The 22,586-nt window shown below is 33.1% G+C and overlaps 3 protein-coding genes across 4 annotated transcripts in view; 2 read left to right on the top strand and 1 right to left on the bottom strand.

Annotated features, from left to right (window-relative positions):
* The window catches only part of si:ch211-260e23.9 (uncharacterized protein LOC555795 homolog), a 414,295-nt gene that overhangs the window by 4,306 nt on the left and 387,403 nt on the right, over window positions 1-22,586 (bottom strand). Inside the window, exon 2 of the mRNA XM_007235912.3 lies at window positions 2,432-2,502. The gene's annotated coding sequence lies outside the window, so the exon portion shown is untranslated. The remainder of the gene's footprint in view (window positions 1-2,431; window positions 2,503-22,586) is intronic.
* LOC103040695 (protein C19orf12 homolog) lies at window positions 3,734-9,060 on the top strand. 2 transcript variants are annotated; one of them, XM_007235910.4, is made up of 3 exons: window positions 3,734-3,999; window positions 6,501-6,682; window positions 8,261-9,060. In XM_007235910.4, the coding sequence occupies exons 2-3, from the start codon at window positions 6,523-6,525 to the stop codon at window positions 8,524-8,526; spliced, it is 426 nt and encodes a 141-aa protein (XP_007235972.2). In that variant the 5' UTR covers window positions 3,734-3,999; window positions 6,501-6,522; the 3' UTR covers window positions 8,527-9,060. The 2 variants fall into 2 exon arrangements, with proteins under 2 accessions (XP_007235972.2, XP_007235971.2); XM_007235909.4 differs by having other exon boundaries at window positions 6,498-6,682.
* Window positions 11,610-16,820, top strand: LOC103040374 (protein C19orf12 homolog). The gene is made up of 3 exons (XM_022665442.2): window positions 11,610-12,798; window positions 12,909-13,073; window positions 15,119-16,820. The coding sequence occupies exons 2-3, from the start codon at window positions 12,914-12,916 to the stop codon at window positions 15,382-15,384; spliced, it is 426 nt and encodes a 141-aa protein (XP_022521163.2). The 5' UTR covers window positions 11,610-12,798; window positions 12,909-12,913; the 3' UTR covers window positions 15,385-16,820.

Below are 22,586 nucleotides of genomic sequence, written 5' to 3'. Positions count from 1 at the left end.
TGACCCGAGGGGATGAAGACAGTCTGGCGTTATTAAATATCAGATCATTATCTTAATGATCTTATCTAAACTCACTCTGGGATGCAGACTGCAGTGAGTGTGCCTCAGCCAATAGATGTTTTTTTTTTTTTACTAAAGTCCTGATTTTATATGACAAAACTGTTACAGAAAACACTGCAATACTACTGAAAATAAGCGTTCAGTATAAATGATCCAGTTTATTCAGTATTTTGAGTAATTTAATTGCTTCCCAGACAGGAATTAAGCCTATTTTTGGAGTTTTTCTATTAAAAGCAAAATATAGTCCCTATCTAGGCTTAAAGTACCCTAGCACCCTAAAAGTAGAGGTGTGCCATATTGTATCAAATCGTATCATACGCAATAATTTTGCCAATATTTTTGAATATAGTGAAAAATATAATACCCTGAAATGTCGTGCCATATCTCACCCACCCCTAACTATCACATTAATGTACAACAATTTTTTTTGGCATTTTTTTTTTTTCATTTTTCATTGTTCTCATTTCCCATTTTATATCTACTAGAGACAGATTATATCTGTGCGGTATCATTTATTTTACTTTAATCCTGGATATATATATATATATATATATATATATATGGAGATATTAGGAGTGCATTATAAGTATTCTTCTTATTATTATTATTAGTAGTAGTATTATTCATGATATTCTGGATCATTGACTTCTGTTACATATCTGATGAAATTCTTGTATTTTTTAATATGCAGTAATAAAATTTAGTTTTCATTTTGTTGCAGTAGCGTATTCTTGAAATATTTTTTTGAATTCAGTGTTTTGTCACATCGCAAAGAGTATCGTTATCTCGGAAATACCATGAAATATCATGATACAATGATATTATGATGATATTATTTTAGGGCCATATCGCCCACCCCTACCTGAAAGTGCTTTTTTTTTTTCTTTCCTCATTTTTGATCTAATATTTTCAGTTTCCAAAATATCCATAGCCATTTCATTTGGAAATTTTAACATATATATATATATATTTTTACGCAAATTAATCATTTAACTAAGTTTGGCCATAATCAGTCTTTTCACAGAACCTGTTACTGGTCCTTTAACAAAAAGTGAAAGTCACTAGACCGTGTTTTCCTCTGAACTCGACTCCTCTGGGACTCATTTGTGGTCTAGACGCACCGAGACAATATTCCCCAAACGCTGTTGTGCACTCGATGTTTGCACTCGATAACCTTTTAAAATCACATCACAGACTGACTAATAATATAAGGCAGTTAGGTCTGTAACAATGACTACTATTGTTTGGATTGTATATTTTCCAAGAACAATATTATAATAGAATAATATTATATTATAATACAAAGATGTAATGAACTTTTACCTACTAAGGATATTTATATATAAAATAATAAAATGCATATTCCTGCAGTTACTTTTCTTTGGTAGACAGAAAAAAAATGTAACAAAAAATTATACTATTTATAGTATGTATAATAATTATGCTTCTAATATAATAACATCATATAAATTCAAATGTTACAAAAAGAAAACAAGTAAGACTTTTTTTCCCATTCCAAAGGTATAATATTTATAATATATTTATAATATTTATAATAAATACAGACAGCATTAAAATAACAATAGTACACAGATATCTGGATATTTTTATTCTGTATAGCTGGAGTCAGATTACTGATCTGTATATAATCCAGGTGGCCTGGAGGACTGGGTGGGGTGGGGTTTTGGAGGGGGGGGGGGGGGGGGGGAGCTGAGGGGTAATTTTCCCTCTTTCTGTTTTTACACATAGTCTATATCTACAGGTTACAACAACACAGCTGAGAGTCTATATCTATAATACACAGCTGATAAGAATAGATACTAGCTAACTACATGCTTTTGTTATATATAAATTATATTGTTCTGTAATATCATAGCTAGATATTGTTTTATTTATATGTATTTTGGTATGTGTGGTATGTGAAGGGTGTTTATTATGCCCTTGGTGTGTGTTTTTTTTTTTTTTTTTTTGCAATTTATAAATAAAAAAAAATATATATATATATATATATTGGTGGTTATATATTAGCGAACGATAGCTAGTCTATACTGTTCACTTTTCATCACAAAGACAGAAAAACAAAGCAGACTAACCCACAGCAAAGAGACTCAGCATTCACACAGTGATGTAACTAATAAATACTAATAAATACAGTTATTTATTATTATTTATATCATTTGCGGGTTATATACAGTTTATAATATCATTATTTTACACAGTAAAGTTATATAAAATAAGATATAATTGAATATAACCCAGTTATAACCCCCTCTCTGCTGTTAAACACAGCGGATTTTAGCTTTTAAATCGCTGATAAACTGATAAAACCGCGCTTTATTCGGTATGTTTAGAGTAAAGGTGGTTATCTTACCTGTACAGGTGATTAATATCTGATTAACTGGTTTTTATGGTGTTTATTCCTCTCTCTCTCTCTCTCTCTCTCTCTCTCTCCGTTGATCTGTTTGTTTCTTTCTCCTCTTTCTTCGTTTGTTTACCATCAGCTAGCTCCGCCACTTTGAGTGACGCCACCGCTTTCTTCTCATTTGAATGGATGGACGCTCTGGCTCCGCCCACCAATGACTGTTTTTAAATTTTCTAGATTTACTTATTTATTTGTTTATTACAACTATAAAAATCTATAATATTAACTCAATAACATTAAGCCAAATAATTAGAAATACAAAACAACCTTCCTTCCTAAAATATTTTTATGTTGTTGTGGTTTTCTAAAAAAACATATATATATATATATATACTTTTTTTTCAGAAATTATCAAGGTTTATTTATTGCAAAAGTGGATACATACAGCACAGCTGTCCATTATTATATTATTTAATTTTGAAATAACATTTATACTAAAAATATTTGCTTAATTTTTTTATGTATGTATTGTATTTATTTTAAATGTGTTATTTTTTCTCGTTATAATAGAAGCTATACATTTATAGCTGTGAAAAATTGTAATTAAATAATATGAATGGGCTCTGTCCAACCATAACAGTTTTAATTTGTTTTTATTTATTTATTTAATTATTTATTACACAAAAACATAACATTAACACAAATCATTAGAAATACAAACTAATGTTCCTTTCTAATTGTTCTTGTAATTATCTGATATGTTCGTGTTGGACTTTTTTGCATATATAAAATGACATGGAATAATAGTTTGTACATTTTAGTGTACCTCAAAATAAATTACGTTGTTTCTACATATTTGTAATGGTACAAAAATATTAAAAAGCGTTATGCACACGGATAAAACTGTATTTATTGACATATATTTTTTATACAGAAACAGTGCAAATGTTTAATCTACAGACGAAAATGATCAAAACCCGTTTTGTTAATTACAATAATAAGAATGGAATAAGAAATACTACAACTAATAATAAATTATAATAATAAATTATACTACTAATAAATAAATCTTCTTCCTCTTTTTCTTTTATGATTACTGTTATTATCGTTCCCGCACACATAGATACTGTATAAAAATAATTTAAATAAATAAATAAATAAATAAATAAATACATTTTAAATGACTTTTAAATGAACGCACTTTCCCCGATTTACCTCTCTGGTCTGGTGGCTCCCCCTGCTGGAGGAGCAGGGAACTGCCCTCTTCTCCACAAGCTGTTTATAAAGTGAACTTTTACCCAGGAATCTTTGCGAAATAGGGAGTAGAGAAAGCGAGAAGCTGCCTTTATGGTTCTCCTGCTACTGATCTGAATATAAGATACGTTTATATATGTTTAAATGTGTAAATTGTGTTAAAACCGCACATGTATGTGTGATTTGTGTTTGTGTATCAGATAGGAGGGGTAGGTGTGGGTTTGGGTGGAGAGCAGAGAGGAATCTGTAAAGTGAATCAGAGTGAAGGTGAAGCTGGAAAGTGAGGATATAACTGCGATCATCAGCTAAATAACAAAACACAGGTACGATTATCTACTTTAATACAATTTTTAAATATTAAAACTTATTTTTTATTTTTTTTTAAATCCATTGAAATTCACTTTTGGTTCGAATTTTCCGTTCCACCTTAAAAGGCGCAGCACTTCCATTGTGGCGCATGAGGTACTAGACTTGAACTACTGAGCCATTTAAGGTGGAACGGAAAATTGAAACGATAAGTTAAATTAAGTCTAAAAAGTGTCACTGTCATAATTTTTAACTCTTTAAACATCCTTATTTGTTTTCTTTCTCACTTTTAACCATGTTTTCTGCTCTGTCATTACAAGACCACCTTAAATATCCACCTTAAAAAAAAAAAAACTATAACTAACTTAACCAATTTATGCAAAAAACAAAAATCTAAATATTTTATGTTATATTAATTATATAGAATAGTAAGTTACTGGTATAATTTAATAGTACTGGTTACATTTATTAATTTAGTTATTTAAATTATTTACAGATATTTTTTATATTTTTATTTATTTAACTAACCAGTTTATTCACCCAAACATCATATTTTATATTGCTAAAGTGTGTCATTAAAGCTTTTAACATTTGAAGTTTAACTTCATTTGTGTTTAGAAAATATCTGAATCACAGAGTGTTTAAAATTATGTATAATAATGCATTATAATTCAGAAAACCTGCATATAGAGGTAAAGAGCTAACTATTCTTATTCCGTTATAATTTATATATTCTTAAATGTTGAGTTTGCTTATATATATTATTTTTAAAAAGTTGTGCATTAAAATAATAATTTATATTTTTTAGATAGATTTTAATATTTAATGTTACATATATTATACATACATATAAACATATTGTCTAATTTATACCGTAATCTACAAACAAAAACATGGGCTGTAATAATAGACTGTATTCACAAAATAACATGTAATATTTATTTATGTCATAGCTGTACTGGAGAATAAGGTTAGGTTATTTTACGCACCTGTAATTATAGATGTCTCATTTATTTACAACCTTAATGTTGGAGTTTATTTATTGAAGTTTTATGCATATAATTCAAGACACATAATAGATATTCTGGAAAAAGAGAAATTAAATAGAAATAGAGCTTTATAATCCTAGCCCATAGTCCTAAATTGATGTAAATCTATATTCTATAACACTGTAACATAAAGGTAAAGGTGGTGTCCTGTAAGTTTTGGCTCAGTGTGTGATCTTTCAGTTTCAGGAACTGACCTGAATAAAACGTGGAACCTGTTGAACACGTTTGTGCTCGGCTCTAAAGTTCATTTTATAATATAATATAATAATATATAATAATAATAATAATAATATAATTATATGATTATATAATAGAGACGACAGTGACAGCAGAGCTGAATACTTTTCTGTCTGTATAGAATAAAATTAGTTTATATGAATATATTTATGTGTAGTGTATGGGGGGGGGGGGTTTGTGAAATAGAAAGTGTGGTTTCTTTACCTGAATGAAACGGAAATCCTATCAGGACTCTGATAAACAGTGTGTCAGGCATCAGGCAGTGAGACTCATATTATAGTGAAGATAAAATGATCCCTAAAGGGGATTAAGTTAAATATAAAACACATTGTTCCACATTTTAAGCAATATCAGTTCATTATTTATTTTTTTGTATATTTTTTTCCAGGAAAAGTATGGGAACCCTATTGTTGGATGAGGACACAGACTAATTAGTCTGTTAGGGTTATTGTGTGCTCACAGTAGGGGTGGGCGATATGGCCCTAAAATAATATCACGATATTTCATGGTATTATCGCGATAACGATATTGTTGGCGATATGACAAAAAAATAAAAAATACACTTCTGCAACAAAACAAAACTTACACAAAAACACACCCCTAACTGATATACTAAAAATACAGGGCGATATGGGAAAAATCATATATCACGATATGGAATTTTCTTATATCACGATAACGATATATATAATGATATACCACATTTGAGTATGTTTTTTTTAGTTATTCTTCGAAAAATATGACAAAATAATATCATTGCTTACTTTTTTCCAAAAAAAATTTTATTTCAAAGTGACATTAAACCCAATTTTCACAAATAATAATTACTACCTTTTAGTGCAGCAATATATATGTATCAATTAAAAAAAACAGATGAGGTAGATAATTGTAGTAGCTAATTGTTTTCAAAATTATACAGGTATTTAAATTGAGTTATAAAAAATAAACTCAATTAACATTTTTTAAAGTGTCCATCAAATAACGTAAACATAAATGTCGCAAAACCACATTATGAAGCTTTTTTTTGCGAAGATTGCTTTAATATCACTTATATAAACAGAGTTTATGCAAAGTGAAAAAATATATATTTGCATGAATAATTGATGAAATTACTGTAGAATCGATATAGAGTCATTGATATGAAGTGACCTAATGTGTTTTTATGATGATCTAGAGTGTACAGTACAGAAGTTATTGATGATGATTGTGTGTGTGTGTTTGTTGATCAGCAGGCTGTGTTTCCAGGCGTTAGCGATGGCGTACCGGGTGAACGACATCATGAAGCTGTGCTGTGAGGTGTCTGCGAACCAGCAGATGAAAGCAGCAGTGAAGAATTCTGGGAAAGGAGCGGCGGTGGCCGGGGGCGGAGCCTTTGTGGGCGGGCTGTTAGCCGGACCTGTGGGAATCGCTGCTGGTAAGAGCAGGTCTATTGGTTGCTGTGATTGGGCATAAATCATATTATCGTCTGGTTGCATTTTGGTTTCTCAGTGGAAACAATAAACTGTAACAGAGTGACCGAAAATACGCGAATCAGTACTGTACAAAGAACTGTAAGAAAATATTAAAATTAAAATACTTAGATTTGTTTGCACTTCAAGCACAGTCTTAATATGACTGGTTATGGTTATAGATGATTAATTTACAAGCGACTAGAAAAACAGAAACCATTGGCTTAATACGACTGGTTGTGGTTTGCATTTATTGTTTGCACTATATATTATTTTTTATTTATATTGTTTATTATTCATAGGCTCAATTTGTGAGAGAATCCAGTCTGTTGAGTTTGCATTAAATTATTTTGTCAAATAAAACTCTTTTTTAAATTTTTCAAGTCATTTTTTTATTTTTGAAGTTTTCTTTAAACTATTTTAACATCTCATCTCTTTTTTGTCTCGTTCTCGAGAACCCAGTATCGTCTCTCGTCTCTTCTTGTAAGATAAGTGTCTCGTCACACCCCTATTAGTCAACATAAAAAATATATGTATAAAAAGTTGATGAATCGACATTTCACTGTTACTGGAACGCAAGACATCAGGGGTGTCCAGTCTTACGAGTGGGCGTGGCTGCAGGTTTAAATTCCAGCCAATCAGAAGCTCATGTGTTCAAATGTTTAAAGACCAAATAACTGATTAAATAGTGGGAATAGATTCAGATGCTGATTGTTAGTAAAATGAAAACCTTCAGCCACACGGACTCAGTGCAGATATAAATAGACATCCCTGCTCTACAGGAAGTGCTAGAGGCCTTATCCCAGACCACTTCCTTTTTACTGAGAGAAACTGTGAACACTCAGCTCACTCTCTGTGTCTCCAAAGTGTCCGAACACACAATAGATTACAGCTTTACTAACTGAATATCAGCTTAGGCAGTTTTATATTAGCCTTTATTTCTGGACCTGGCAGATTCCTGGCAGACTGGTGTGGTGTGCTGCTATCCGCTCCCGGTGCTGCGTTTAGGGTTAAGTGACTGGTTCATTTTGCAACTTATCACTTGCTCTATTAGTATATCCTAATAAAGCATGGTCCCTATTGTAATAGCCAACAACCGTGCACCATACAGCTTGATTTAGGGTGTGGCAGTGTGTCTTTGCTATCGTAACGACGGGAAAAGTACACCCTGTGCAGCTCGAAACATGCCACAAAAAGGCATGTGCTAATTTTCTTTTTATTAATCAGGGATGTGGTTTGAGCGCAACATGAAATAAACCTACATCAGCATGTTACTTGCCATAACCTTTACGGGCCAGGTTTGCTCTGACTGTAGATATATTCCTAAACTCAATGCAATTTTAACGGCGCAGGTTGGAAGCTGTTTGTGGGGTGTAAGATAGCAACTAGCATCACAACCTTTTTTTTTAGCTCGATGTTTGACTTTCTCCTATAAATTCTTTGTAAGTTTTAAGAGAATGAATGTAGGTCACACTATCAAATGGTAGTTAAGAGTGGAGGGAACTATTAATAAAAAATAAATCAGTCTGTTTCCTGCTCTATAGGTGGCGCTCTGGGAGGCCTTCTGGGATGCTGGATGACCAGTGGTCAGTTTAAACCTGTTCCTCAGATCATCATGGAGCTGCCTCCTCAGCAGCAGCAGAAACTCTACTCTGACGTCATGGCGGTTCTGGGAAAGCTGGACTGGACGGATGTGGCCCAGCTGGTGGCGCTGGTGATGGGGAACGCCACGATGCAGCAGCAGGTTGCAGCTGCCGTCCTCAGCTACGTCACCAAAGAGCTGAGGGCGGAGGTGCGCTACGGAGACTGACCGTCAGGAGGACAGAGATAACCAGGACAATTAGGATTTAAATAGTTAATTAGACACTGTTTATATCTGAACTTTGTGCCTTACTGGTGTATTTATATTATCTATTTAATAGAGATATTATTATAATCTGAATGCTGAAGGACTGCAGGCTGGAGTTTTAGGACGGTGGGAGACAAATAATGAAAGAAATTTAATTCACTCAATTTTTATAAAGATTTAAAGATTTAGTTTCTGGTGTCTTTGCTTCTTTAGTAGAAACTTTTGTACCAAAAAACAAGCTCCATGTCTTATTATCCTGCATATTTTTAAACATTAAGAACAACACAGCATTAAGTTCATATCACGGTATGTTGTCTGAGAAATGTTATCAGTAAACTGTCATTGTCAAAGACCCTTTATGCCACTGATAAAATGATGTTATAATAGCAAAACCATTATTGATTTGACATGCTACTGTTCAATAGCAATGGACTTTTAATTATGATTTAATTGTTATACTTGAATTAAAGAAAAATAATAATAATACAAAAAAAATGCAAATACCCTCTGCTTCACATTAATGGGCTCTTTTCACTAAAAAAAACATAAGGGGTAATATTGAAATCAGCACAAAACAATTATATATCTCTATCTCTATCTTTATCTCTCTCTCTCTCTCTCTCTCTCTCTCTATATATATATATATATATATATATATATGTGTGTAGATATAGATAGATAGATAGATAGATATAGATATATATAGATATATAGATAAGATCAGTGATGCAGAACAACACTCTGGTTGCCTGTGCTCTCATCGTAGCTACACACTTAGAGTCAAAGTCTCTTAAGGGGACAGTATACACATTACTGGACAGGACATATTTCCCCCAGGGCGTTAAAATGGTCAACCCCCTACCCATTTGTGAGCATGTGTGTAATAATAAACACTTCCTGACATTTTTATACTCAGCAACATTTAGAAATCCTTACAACCAAGCTGAGATGTTTCTAATAAAGAAAAAAAAAGTTTCCTGTATTGTTGGTTTTATCTCCCCTCAAACATACAGGTATAAACTGGTATTTTAATTAAAACCACTAATATAAATAGAGCATTTTACATTTCTTACATTCATTCTTTTAATTACATTTGCATATCAACTATAAACTAATAAAGTGTGATTAATCTCAGTTAATCAGAATATTGTTGGGATTGACCTGATTAAAATATTTAATCAATTGACGCAGCTAGTTTACATATTTTAGTTTGTATTGCTTTAATCTGCCTTTGAATTACATACAGCTCTGGAAAAAAATGAAGAGAGCACTTCAGTTTCTGAATCAGTTTCTCTGATTTTGCTATATTAAAATTGACTTTGTTCTTTTTTCTATAAATTACAGACAACATTTATCCAAATTCCAAATAAAAATATTGTCATTTAGAGCATTTATTTGCAGAAAATGAGAAATGGCTGAAATAACAAAAAAAACAAGATGCAGAGCTTTCAGACCTCAAATAATGCAAAAAATACAAGTTCATATTCATAAAGTTTTAAGAGTTCAGAAATCAATATTTGGTGGAAGAACCCTGGTTTTTAATCACAGTTTTCTTGGCATCATGTTTTCCTCCACCAGTCTTACACGCTGCTTGTGGATAACTTTATGCCTTTACTCCTGGTGCAAAAATTCAAGCAGTTCAGTTTGGTTTGATGGCTTGTGATCATATATACATTATATACATTAAATAAATACGTTATCACTAACATGAAACAACTGTTTGAGTTCTCTGATCTGCAGGCTGCAGAGGGGCTGTCCTTAAGGTTCTATTGTTGTTCTAACTGAACTGTGACGTGACCAGTCATACATATGTGAGTATATATATATATACTGTAGGTTTCAGTGCAGAGCAGAGAGGAGGCAGAGTGAAGGTGAAGCTGAGAACTGAGGCTATATACTACGATCATCACCTGAATATAAACACAACACAGGTAAGATTATTTATTTTAATAAACTTTAATATAAAACTATAATCACTATAATTGATAAAAACTATGCTTGACAAAACTACTAACCTAAAAATCTGACCCTAAAAAGTGTAAGATATGATATTTATTTTAAACACTGGCACACTGTAAACCAGGATAAGTTGAATTTAAAATTTGAGGAAACCGGTTGCCTTAAAAATGTTAAGTAATGGGTTAAGAAAACTTAAGTTAACATAACTTAGAACATCAAGTTATTACAACTAAAGGGGAAACTGATTTAACGTTTTTATTTTTGTTATATTGTAAGACTGCACTGTAAAACCTGATAAGTTGACTAAACTCAAAACTTTTGTTGTAACCGATTGCCTAATAAATTTTAAGTTCATGTAATATAATTTTTAAGTACAATGAACTTATATATACATATACATATACATTTAAAATTAATATTTTCCTGAACTTGTATTTAGTCTTCTTTCTGGTTTCATTCAACTATTTTTTAAATACTCATATAAATTAAATGAATGAAAACAGTAAAGAATTAAAAGTACTGAAAGCTTTGTGAGAACACAAAGTTACTGCAGCTCAGTAAATGATGCTGTTCTACAGCCAACAACACAGACGCCAAGTATTTAATCATAACGTGATCTACAGCCCCGAGTGAATCACTACACACTGATGGTGAGGGTCTGTCAGAAACTGTTGGACACACCCAGTATGCAAATAGATTGTGACAGAAGCCAATGGAAAAGAAGCTGTTAATGGAAACTAATGGAGACTAAACTCAGTTATTATAAGTTGATTCAACTCAAAGATCTCAGTTTGAATAATACAGTATATGTGCCCACAAATGTTCAACTAACTCAAAATAGTTGAGTAATGTTTAAAAATCTCTTATTTTATGTAAAACAGACTTAATTTATTTGAGTTCAAACAACTTCTGGGTTTACAGTGCACTTGCATTATGTAAAATGTATTAATTACTTACATTGTATGGCTTGCACATTTATAATATATATGATGTATGTTACTATGAGCAAATGTATGTTCTTATGTTTAATATTTAGTTTAATGAATATAAATGACATTACTGATCTCATTATATACAGAGCGGTGCAGTAACTGCATCTCTTTACAATTACGTGGTTTATACATAGATATGTTATAACTACATAATTAAACATATATAAGTAAAGTGTCATTGGGCTCAGTATTAGTTTACCTGAGAGAGAAAGTGAAAGTATAAAAACAGAAAAATTCATGTACGGGTTGATTTGAATAAAACCGGTTTAACAGGTTCAGGGAGTGTCTACTTTTTACATGTTGCTACTACTAATAATAATTCAACCTCAAATCAGAGTTTCTTACATTTATGTTGAATTTTATTTAATTGTAGGCAGTATGAACCCAATATATTTCATGTTTTATCTGCTCAACTGCATTTCTTTACCAGCCTTATGTTATGCTGCCTCCATCCTCAAAGACTCTACCCACCCCCAGCATGGACTTTTCACACTTCTGCCTTCAGGCCGGAGGTACAGAGGTGTGAAATGCAAAACCACCAAGAACCGGTTCTTCCCCACTGCTACCAGACTCTTGAACCTCCCTGAGAAATAACTGTCTAAACTTTACTCTACACGTTTACATGTCAAGGACATTTACGAAGGCACTTTACTGCAATCATTTTATAATTGCACTACTGAACTTTTTGCACTTTTTTCATATTCCATACTTGTTTCTTACTCTGCACATGACAATAAACTCTTTGAATCTTGAGTCTTGAATATTGAAAATGTCCACCAGAAGCTCTGCCCAGTTCTCTACTACAATACACAGTTACTGTATTCACTAATACCACTTTACTACAACTTTACTACTGTACACAACACAAGCCTTATGTTCACCATGACCAGAAGAAGCTCCGCCCACTTCTCTACAATACAATACAGAGTTACTATACTCACTAATACCACTTACAACTTTACTACTGTACACAACACAAGCCTTATTATGTTCACCATGTCCAGAAGCTCCGCCCACTTCTACTTCTACTACAACACAGAGTTACTATATTCACTAATACCACTTTACTACAACTTTACTACTGTACACAACACAAGCCTTATTATGTTCACCATGTCCAGAAGCTCCGCCCACTTCTCTACAATACAGAGTTACTATATTCACTAATACCACTTACAACTTTACTACTGTACACAACTCAAGCCTTATGTTCACTATGTCCTTTTTCAGATTTGGGGTTGTGAAAAGTGTCTTACGACGTGATCTGATTAACCCTTTCCAGGTGTGTTGATTATGTTATATTGAATAGTACAGTAATTGTTGATTAGTGATTAGTGATTGGTGATTAGTGCGTGTATGTGTTTTAATCAGCAGGCTGTTTTACACACACAGACACAATGGACAATCAAATTGATGACATTATGGATCTGTGCTGTGAGCTGTCGAAGATTAAAGAGATGAAAGCAGCAGTGAAGAATTCTGGGAAAGGAGCGGTGGTGGCTGGGGGCGGAGCCTTTGTGGGCGGGCTGTTAGCTGGACCTGTGGGGATCGCTGCTGGTAAAAATGTTTAGTCCCTTTTATCCCTTTAAAAGAGTTCCCTTTACTGCATTGTGTGCATGTGGTAAAGCTCTTACTTTCACTATTAAACTTCAAACGTTTCCCCACTGTTCTACCACTTTTTAATACCACTTTAACAGTTCTTAACCTGATTTTTGTAGTTTAAGCTACAATTATGGATGCCATATACAATCTCCTTAGATGTTTTCTATGTTTGATGCATGCCAATACCGTAATTTGACCCTTCTAAAAACAGATTAACATCTTTTCCATGACCACAGGATGAGTCTTTCCACATGGTTTTTAACTAATGAGAAGCTACTCCCTGCATCAGTGAACGTTAAATACTTCAACTTGTTGCCAGCTGAAACATATTAATCACCCATGATATTGTTATCCAATGGGAGGGAGGTTCTTACCTATATGCTTAGTTAAATCCATTTGGTAACCTATTGGAGCAGTGTTGGGTGACAATTGAGGGAAGTTAATGGAAAAATAAAGCACTGTGGTGTGTGTGTGTGTTTACATACCTACAGTTTTCTTTATCTCTGCACATAATGCTCAAACAATGACTTCTTTTGAACATCGTTTCACCCATTTCTGTTAATCAGGAATAGACAAAAAATAGGCTTTCCAGTGTGTGAACAGCAGGTGGTGCTATTGTAACATACTTTGCATCAGCTTTAAGAAGTGTTTACAATGTTTTTATGGAAAAAACTGCACACATAATAACTAAGCTTTTAACTGGAGTTTTAAACCTTAAAAAGTATGTCTTCTGTACTGAAACATTTAATATTGTTCTTTGTTTAGGAACTTAGTGTTTTTTTTGGTACCACTTTAATATAAGACTACTTTCATAAAGGGTTTTTAAATTGTTTACAATTAGTTTATAAATGGTCATTAATTAGGTTGTAAATGCCTTAAACATCATTAATAATCAGTTATAACACATACGCAGAAAGGGCAACAATGACCTGTTGTTTGCCAAATAGTGAACCCACAGCCATCTATACTGTTGCCCTTTCTATGTATGTGTTATAACTGATTATTAATGATTTTTAAGGCATTTACAACCTAATTAGTAACCATTAATAAACTAACTGTAAAACATTTATAAACCCTTTATAAGGGTAGTCTTATTTTAAAGTAGTACCCTTTTCCTGTATGAACAATTATAAGACCTTTATAAACTTTTTTTACATAATCATTTTGGACTCACTTCAAGTGGGTATTCTCCTCTGTAGGGATTTTCTGGTATGGCGTTGCTAGTTCCCACGTGCGATTAGTTCTGGCGTGTTTTGGAGAGCAGCTAGATGAGTCAATGATTTCACTCGCCGATCAGTCATGCAGTGTGTACCAGGTATAATTGCAGATATAATGAATTGGAACTTCCATGAATGAAACTGAATGAAAAATGAGACATACATGTGCATCTCAAAAAATGTAAAAATCTTACTGCACTTCATGCTTCCTTCTGCTTACAACTTTTATGAAGATGCGGATTTCATTTTCCAGTAGGACTTTCACCCTGCCCACTTCCCACGCTGCCAAAAGTACCAATTGGTCTTATTATATAATATTCTAATTTTCTGAGACACTTTTAAGTTTTTCATTGTCTGTAAGCTGTAATCATAATAATCAACAATAAAAGAAATATACGCTTAAAATAGATAACTCTGTGTGTAGTACATCTAAATAACATAAAATAAAGAATTTCACATTTTGAACTGAATTACTGCAATAAACATTTTTTTTTCAATGATATTCTAATTTTTTGAGATGAACTAGTAATTTGAATTTAGTAATATGTTTAGTAAAAAAAGCATTAGTGAAAAATGTAACAATGTAAGTCAGGTAGAGAAATTTAAAATTAAAATTAAAACAGTTTTCCACACTCACTGCTCTAATACATACATAAATAAACCAGATATTAGTCACTGAACAAGATTTAACTGATAGATTCCATTTGGGATAAACAGGGATTTTCCCTAAAATTACAAAAAAAAAAAAAAAAAAAAAAATGTTAATTTAATATTTTTCTGTAGGTGGTGCAGTGGGAGGCCTGCTGGGAATGTGGATGACCAGCGGTCAGTTTAAACCTGTTCCTGAGATCATCATGAAGCTTTCTCCTCAGCAGCAGCAGAAACTCTACTCCGACATCATGGCGATTCTGAAAACGCTGAACTGTACGGACGTGGCCCAGCTGGTGGCGCTGGTAAAGGGCAACGCGGACATACAGCAGCAGGTTATAGGTGCCATCCAAGGATACATCACCAAGGAGCTGAGAGCCGAGGTTCAGTATGGAGACTGACCTCCAGGAGGAGACAAATCACCAGGGGAAACTAGTGGATTAAAACAGCGGATTTTTTAAATTAACTTTTTCAGACCCTGCATCCATTACAATGAACATATATTTGTTTAAATGTTTTGTTGCACATAAAAGTGATTAAGACATACTGTTCATCTGAATAGACCATAAACCAGCCAATAAAAAAGCTTAAAACCAGTTAAACAGTGCATTAAAACAAACAAACAAACAAACAAACAAACAAACAAAAAAACAACACAGCACAAGAGCTAAAGAAAGGCAAAGAAAGAACTAAATGTTTTACTAATTTTATGTAATTTAGAACACTTTTTATCATGATTAGGGATGTTGTTTTTAAATAAAAAGGTATATCATTATCAAATATATATAAAAAAAATATTTAGCATAGGCCTCCAAAGTAATGGACATTAAAAAAAAGCATTTCAATATTTTTTTTTATACATTCAGTTTATATTAGGATGTTATGAGTCTTCTTTTGTGTTTTAGCACAGAAAAGCAGAAAATACCATTTTTATATATGTTTTAAATATTTTTATGTATATTTTTTATCACTGGATCAGGTATAATTCAGGTCTGAAAGAGTTTTTTTATTGTTTAAAGACTGCAGGCTGGGGTCATATTTAAAACACAAAAGTAAATTAAAGTTATAGTTTGGGGAAAAAGAATAAAAATATAAATGGTACATCTTGAAATATATAAATCAGGGGTGTCCAAATTTTTTTTGTTGGGGGCCAGAAGGAGAAATATAGTTGAAGTCACGGGCCACAGACTCTGTAATAAAATAAATAATGAAATATACCACTTTAAATTACGTATACTTTTCTCCTAATTATTTTTATGTACACACCATTTTACTTGACTAACTATTTTATCTATCTTTGACAGTGTTGTGTAAACTAAGATTTTTCAAATTGGTCTTTCATTTCATGATGTCTCTTAATATTAAACTCCTTAATTACGGCAACTTTTAGACTCTTTTGCCGTTTTTCTGCGGGACAACTGAACACCCTCTCTGCTTTTAGACTCTTTGGCCCGTTTCTGACACCTAGCGTTCAAATATTGAATCTAACATTATAAAAACCTGCTTAACAGCGGGCCAACTTTCATTCTATTTCTAAAATAATACCGCTCCAAAAAAGGAAACGGGCCGCAAATAGCCCGCGGGCAGTAGTTTGGACACCCCTGATACAAATATTTATAAACCCACTTTCATTCTCTCTGAAAAGTGATAAAATGACGTTAATACTATAAATAGTAGTCTATATGTATATTTCAATATTTTTTTTTTAACACTTTGCCCTTGTATGTCGAGTATTTGTCCAAGTTTGACATCTCTGATTTAAAGAACTATGTGCAGGACTCTCCATTGGAGAAACAAAGAAAAAAAATACATAGCAAATAAACACATTTAAACAGTATGTGAGCATGAATTTCTCATATTTGCAGTACTTTAACCCTTTGTGGCAAACCACACCAAACTTTGGTTATTATACCATACCATACCTTATTTAATTATTTATTATTTATTTCTAATTTTTCCCATTTTCTCCCGAATTTACACGGCCAGTTACCCAACCCACTCATCAGGATTCCCTGTATCACTAGGGGTGAAGACCAGCACATGCCTCCTCCGACACATGTGAAGTCAGACTCCTCCTCTTTTTTTTTAACTGCTGCTGAGTAGCATCACAGCGCTAATGCTCGGAGGAAAGTGCAGCGACTCGGTTCTGATACACCAGCTCACAGACGCAGCCTTGTGCTGATCCACATCACCCTAGGAGTGATGAGGGGAAAGAGGGTCCTCTACTGTACCCACCCAGAAAGAGCAAGAGAAAGACCAATTGTGCTCTCTCAGGGCTCTGGAAGCTGATGGCAAGCTGCATGACCGGGATTTGAACCAGCAAATCTTGTTGAAATACTTACTACTAAAACAGTTTTTTTTGCAAGTAGCCCACTTTTATACTCACCTGTATGATTAGTTGATTAGCTGACAAAGTAGTTTTTGTATTACAGAGGTGAGCCAATGTGGTGTTAGGAGTCTTGCCCAAGGACTCTTATTGGTGTAGAGCTGTAAAGTCACCCAGACCTGGAATTGAACCCCAGTCTCCCACATGATGTGGTACCTTACTGGCATTCAGTGTTGTTATCCACTGTGCCACATCAATTATCAATTTTGTTAAGGAAAAATATATTTTTTTGTCCTTTTTCAATCATTTTTTAATGTCTATTGTTTTAACATCAGTGAGTATCATAAACTCACATCAGATAACAGACATGACTAATTGACTCATTCTAGGGTCAGAGGTCAATCATGATTCTTTCTCTTTAACTAAACTTTTCCTTTAACTGGTAAAAGGGGGCGTGGCTGAATGTCACTGGAGTAGTTTAGTTCTTTGTTAGATTTCTTGTGTTGTTTTATTGTAAATGTGGAAAACAGCGAGTCAGCGTATCAGCTGCCAGATCTTCCTCCTCGTCAGGCTGCTGGTTGGTGGGGAGCAGTCATTTGGTTTCCTCAGAAGCCTTTGATCACAAGGCACAAGCAGTCTTACTAATCATTTATCAGAAACAGAGGAACTGAAACCACATATATGAAGAAAGATAGAAACATAGAATCTTTCTCTTTAATAAATACTCATAATCAGTATATTACATTTATTGAAACATTTTCTATTGTGATATATAGATATATACATTGTTGTTTTATTCTAAATTCCAAATAAAAATATTGACATTTTGAAATTCAGACCTCAAATAATGCAAAGAAAACAAGTTCATATTCATAAAGTTTTAAGAGCTCAGAAATCAATATTTGGTGGAATAATCCTGGTTTTTAATCACAGTTTTTTTTCATGCATCTTGGCATCATGTTCTCCTCCACCAGTCTTACACACTTTTGGAGACTAGTCTTAGACTAAGATTTTGCAAAGACTGCAACTAAATTTTTCTGAGATTTTTTCCCATCATGCTTCTGGTGGAGTTTACATACAATACATAAAACATATTAAATTATAAATAATGTGCATATCAATACTGTGATTTATCAGAGACTCGCAGCTTTTGTCCCCATCAACAGTTTATTATTTTTTTATAGAATATATTTTGTGTTCAACTCTTTCTATAACCTTCCTTTCCCCCCTTTTTTTGCTACACCCTTGTAAAGCAAAGTATCACAGTTTCACTGCTTTACACCAGCCTTTGTTTTAGATAGAATTAATAATGCAATAAAGATCATCATTCTTGCAAAATGTGTATTTATTATTAAACTTGTTTGTATTAAAAATAACAATAAATGCACAATAAGACAAAGTATTGAAAAATAAAATAACTTTAAATATAATGACCTTAAAGTGCTACCTGTCTTTAAATTACTGTACGTATTAAAGTAATAATGTGTCCTTTTTCAAAGTTCTTCTCCTATTGGTTGTTGACATTGTTCACTATTGTCACTATTTGCGTGAGCCAAATCTCAAGACTTGTGATAATATTAAACAAAGTTGATTTTATCTGAAATCGCTTGAAAATTGTTAGGTGTAAGGTCGGCATTAAGAACATAGCACCTTCTTTCTGAAACCACCCATATTTCTTGTGAGCAAAAGTATTGGAACATGTGACTCTCAGGTGTGTTTTATTGCCCAGGTGTGTCCTGGCATACATTACCGTAATTGTTCAAACAATAAGTAGTACTAAATGCCTAAATGCTCAGTTTCAGATTTGATTTCAGATGTATGATTTATGTTTAGAGGAGTAACCACCATAAAAACCAGAATTGTCTATGAAAAATCAACAATTATGAAGCTGAGAGAAGATGGAAAATCTTGTACCATAGCCAGAACAACTGTTAGGCATGTTCTGAAGAAGAAAGTCGTCACTGGTGTACTAAGCAACCAGTAGTTAAAGTAGTTAAACCGCAGCAGTTAAAGACAGAAACATTATGTGGGCTGTAAAGAAAGACCCTAGAACTACTTTCTGTTTAAAATTGGCTGTTTTTAAAGAATTATGAAGAAATTAATGAGAACAAAAAAAAACTTTATAAACAGCACAGCTACCCATAACATAAAGAACCACAATGTATTTTTTGATACGATACAGAACAGCCAGTCATACGTTCAACATCACTGTCCTCAGTGGTTGCTGGTGAGCAGTAGTGGTGAACAGTTGTGGTGAGTTTTTCTCTGAAGACACAAGGCTTTAGGTCACAAGGCACGATCACTCTGTTTAATGAACCGTTTATCAGAAACAGAAGACACAACATAAAGAAAAAATCTGATTCAAGTTAGAGCTGAATTTTAAGTCTCTGTTTGATTTACTGACCTGAATCTATTGAAAACCCCTGGTATTTAATCAAGAATAAGATTGATGATCATAATTTATCAAACCAGGCTGAACTGCTTGAATTTTTGCACCAAGAGTGAGTAGCATAAAGTTATCCAAAAGCAGTGTGTAAGACTGGTGGAGGTGAGCATTGTGCCAAGACATTAAAGCTTTAAGTGATAAAAAATCTGGGTTATTCCAAATCCAAATATGGATTTTTGAACTCTTAAAACATTAGTATTGTTCTTTCTAAATTAATATACATTAGTTTTCTTTGCATTATTTTCCTTATTTTGACCATTTCTCTCATGGACTTGAAATAATGAAGCTCCATAAAGTACTTTTGGAGTGGTAGAATTTGTGGTAGTTGAGGTGGTGGAATTAGAGAGGCACTAAACCCCGAACAATATTTTTCCATTAATAGCTGAAATGTGTTCCTTTAAAGTAATAAAACATACCTGTCCTGATTAAAATCTTATAAACATTTCCTAAACATTTCCTAACCTTTAAAAACCGCTTTTATTGTGATAATTTCCACCTCTACAGCGCCCTCTCAGGTTCAACTGTTAAACTATAGGCGGATATGATGTTTCCATGTATTTTAGTACACAGACACATCGCAATATGCAAATCAGTCAATTAATAATCCCGCCCCTTTCCTGCTGACGGCCAACCATCTGCATCTCACTACCGCTACCAGAGGAACATTGCTCAGCTCAATCAGCTCTCTCTCCTGCCCTGCCCCTAAACCCATACATCACCTAGATTTTTTTAATTTGAGCTTAGGGTGGAACTAAGGGTTTTCAGCTAAAATCATGGGGTTTATTTACCCTTTAATGATCCAACACCAGATCCTGACCTCAGTCTGACACAATATTAGGTATATAAATGTTAGTAAGTTAATTAATTGAGAGTTTCTGATAAAGTTTCATTTCTCTGTAACTCTGCCCACAACCTCCCACCCCATTCACTCCTTCCTACGGGGCTTACTCAGTGGTTTATTCACCTCATATGATCGAGAGCGCAGTCACTTCCTGTGTGGAGTGTGTACGTGAGTGTGTGTGTGCATCGCTGTGGGCTGTGTGTACAGCAGCGAGGCCTGTAAATGTACATGTGGTGGGATTTAATGCTACCATTAGGTCTGTCACAATAATTACTTGAATTGAAAACTTAAACTTAAACTTTTATTATACCAAATTATTTCTGGTATTATATACAGCTCTGGGAAAAAATAAGAGAGCACTTAAAAACTATGAGTTTCTTTGATTTTACCAAATTGAAAACCTCCGGAAATATAATCAAGAGGAAGATGGATGATCACAAACCATCAAACCAAACTGAACTGCTTGAATGTTTTTTTGCACCAGGAGTAAAGCAGCATAAAGTTATCCAAAAGCAGTGTGTAAGACTGGTGGAGGAGAACATGATGCCAAGATGCATAACAAAAAAACTGTGATTAAAAGCCACCAGGGTTATTCCACCAAATATTGATTTCCGAACTCTTACAACTTTATGAATATGAACTTGTTTTCTTTAAGCTCTGCATATTTTTTGTTATTTAAGCCATTTCTCATTTTCTGCAAACACATTCTCTAAAAGACAATATTTATTAAGAGACCACTTCAGTTTCTGAATCAGTTTTTCTGACATTGTTGTTTTATTCTATATACTACAGACAACATTTCTCCCAAATTCCTAATAAAAATATTCTCACTTAGAGCATTTATTTGCAGAAAATGAAAAATGGCTAAAATAAAAAAAGATGCAGAGCTTTTAATCCTCAAATAATGCAAAGAAATCAAGTTCATATTCATAAAGTTTTAAGAGTTCAGAAATAATCAACATTTGGTGGAATAACCCTGGTTTTAATCCCAGTTTGTTCATGCATCTTGGCATCATGTTCTCCTCCACCAGTCTTACACACTGCTTTTGGATAACTTTATGCTGCTTCACTCCTGGTGCAAAAATTCAAGCAGTTCAGTTTGTTGATTTGATGGCTTGTGATCATCCATCTTCTTCTTGATTATATTCCAGAGGTTTTCAATTTGGTAAAATCAAAGAAATTCATTGTTTTTAGTTTGTTTATTTTTTTTTCCAGAGCTGTATACAGTATATAGCAGAAACGCTACGCTGTGAGTTTTTTAAGAAGGAGGTGATTTTTAAAAGACAGGAAGTCTTTGTGTTGTTGGTCGTCGTCTTGAGGTCGGCTCTGCTGGATAAACCGGTTTCAGGTCACACTGTTATCCTGTAGGTCAGAGTTGTAAGTAAAAGGCCTGTGTTACACCCTGAAGCTGAATGCTATCAGATTTCTCAGAGCCCTGTATCACTGCATCAACCTTTTGTGCAATATCTATCTATCTATCTATCTATCTATCTATCTATCTATCTATCTATCTATCTATCTATCTATCTATCTATCTATCTATCTATCTATCTATCTATCTATCTATCTATCTTTGTTTTATTAACAAGCTGTTCCCATTAACATTATTGAATTGATGTGTCTGATTAATTTAAATACAGTGTTTTTATTATACATTGTATAATATTAAACAGTGTATATACATTATTCTAATTGTAAAGGTCTTACTAAAATGTGTTTCATATAATTGCATTTTTCTATTGCACCAATAGAATAAAATTATCTTTAAAAAAACTTACATTTCTGGGACAGTAAAATGTCCAAATAAATTATTGAGTTATTGTGACAGGCCTATTTTACTATTTTAAGTTGACAATATAAATATGATTAAAAAGAAAGCAAATCACTGTAAAAATATATAGAAGGAAAAATATAAATTTACTGACAGAAAAATATCAATTTATCAACTCTTTCAGTCCATTAATGGTTAATCAATCACATTCAGTATCAG

The sequence above is a fragment of the Astyanax mexicanus genome, chromosome 23 (genome assembly GCF_023375975.1).
Source record: "Astyanax mexicanus isolate ESR-SI-001 chromosome 23, AstMex3_surface, whole genome shotgun sequence".
In the NCBI taxonomy this organism is placed as follows: domain Eukaryota; kingdom Metazoa; phylum Chordata; class Actinopteri; order Characiformes; family Acestrorhamphidae; genus Astyanax; species Astyanax mexicanus.
The sequence above is the reverse complement of the archived record's forward strand: the minus strand, read 5'-3'. Positions and strand labels throughout refer to the sequence as shown.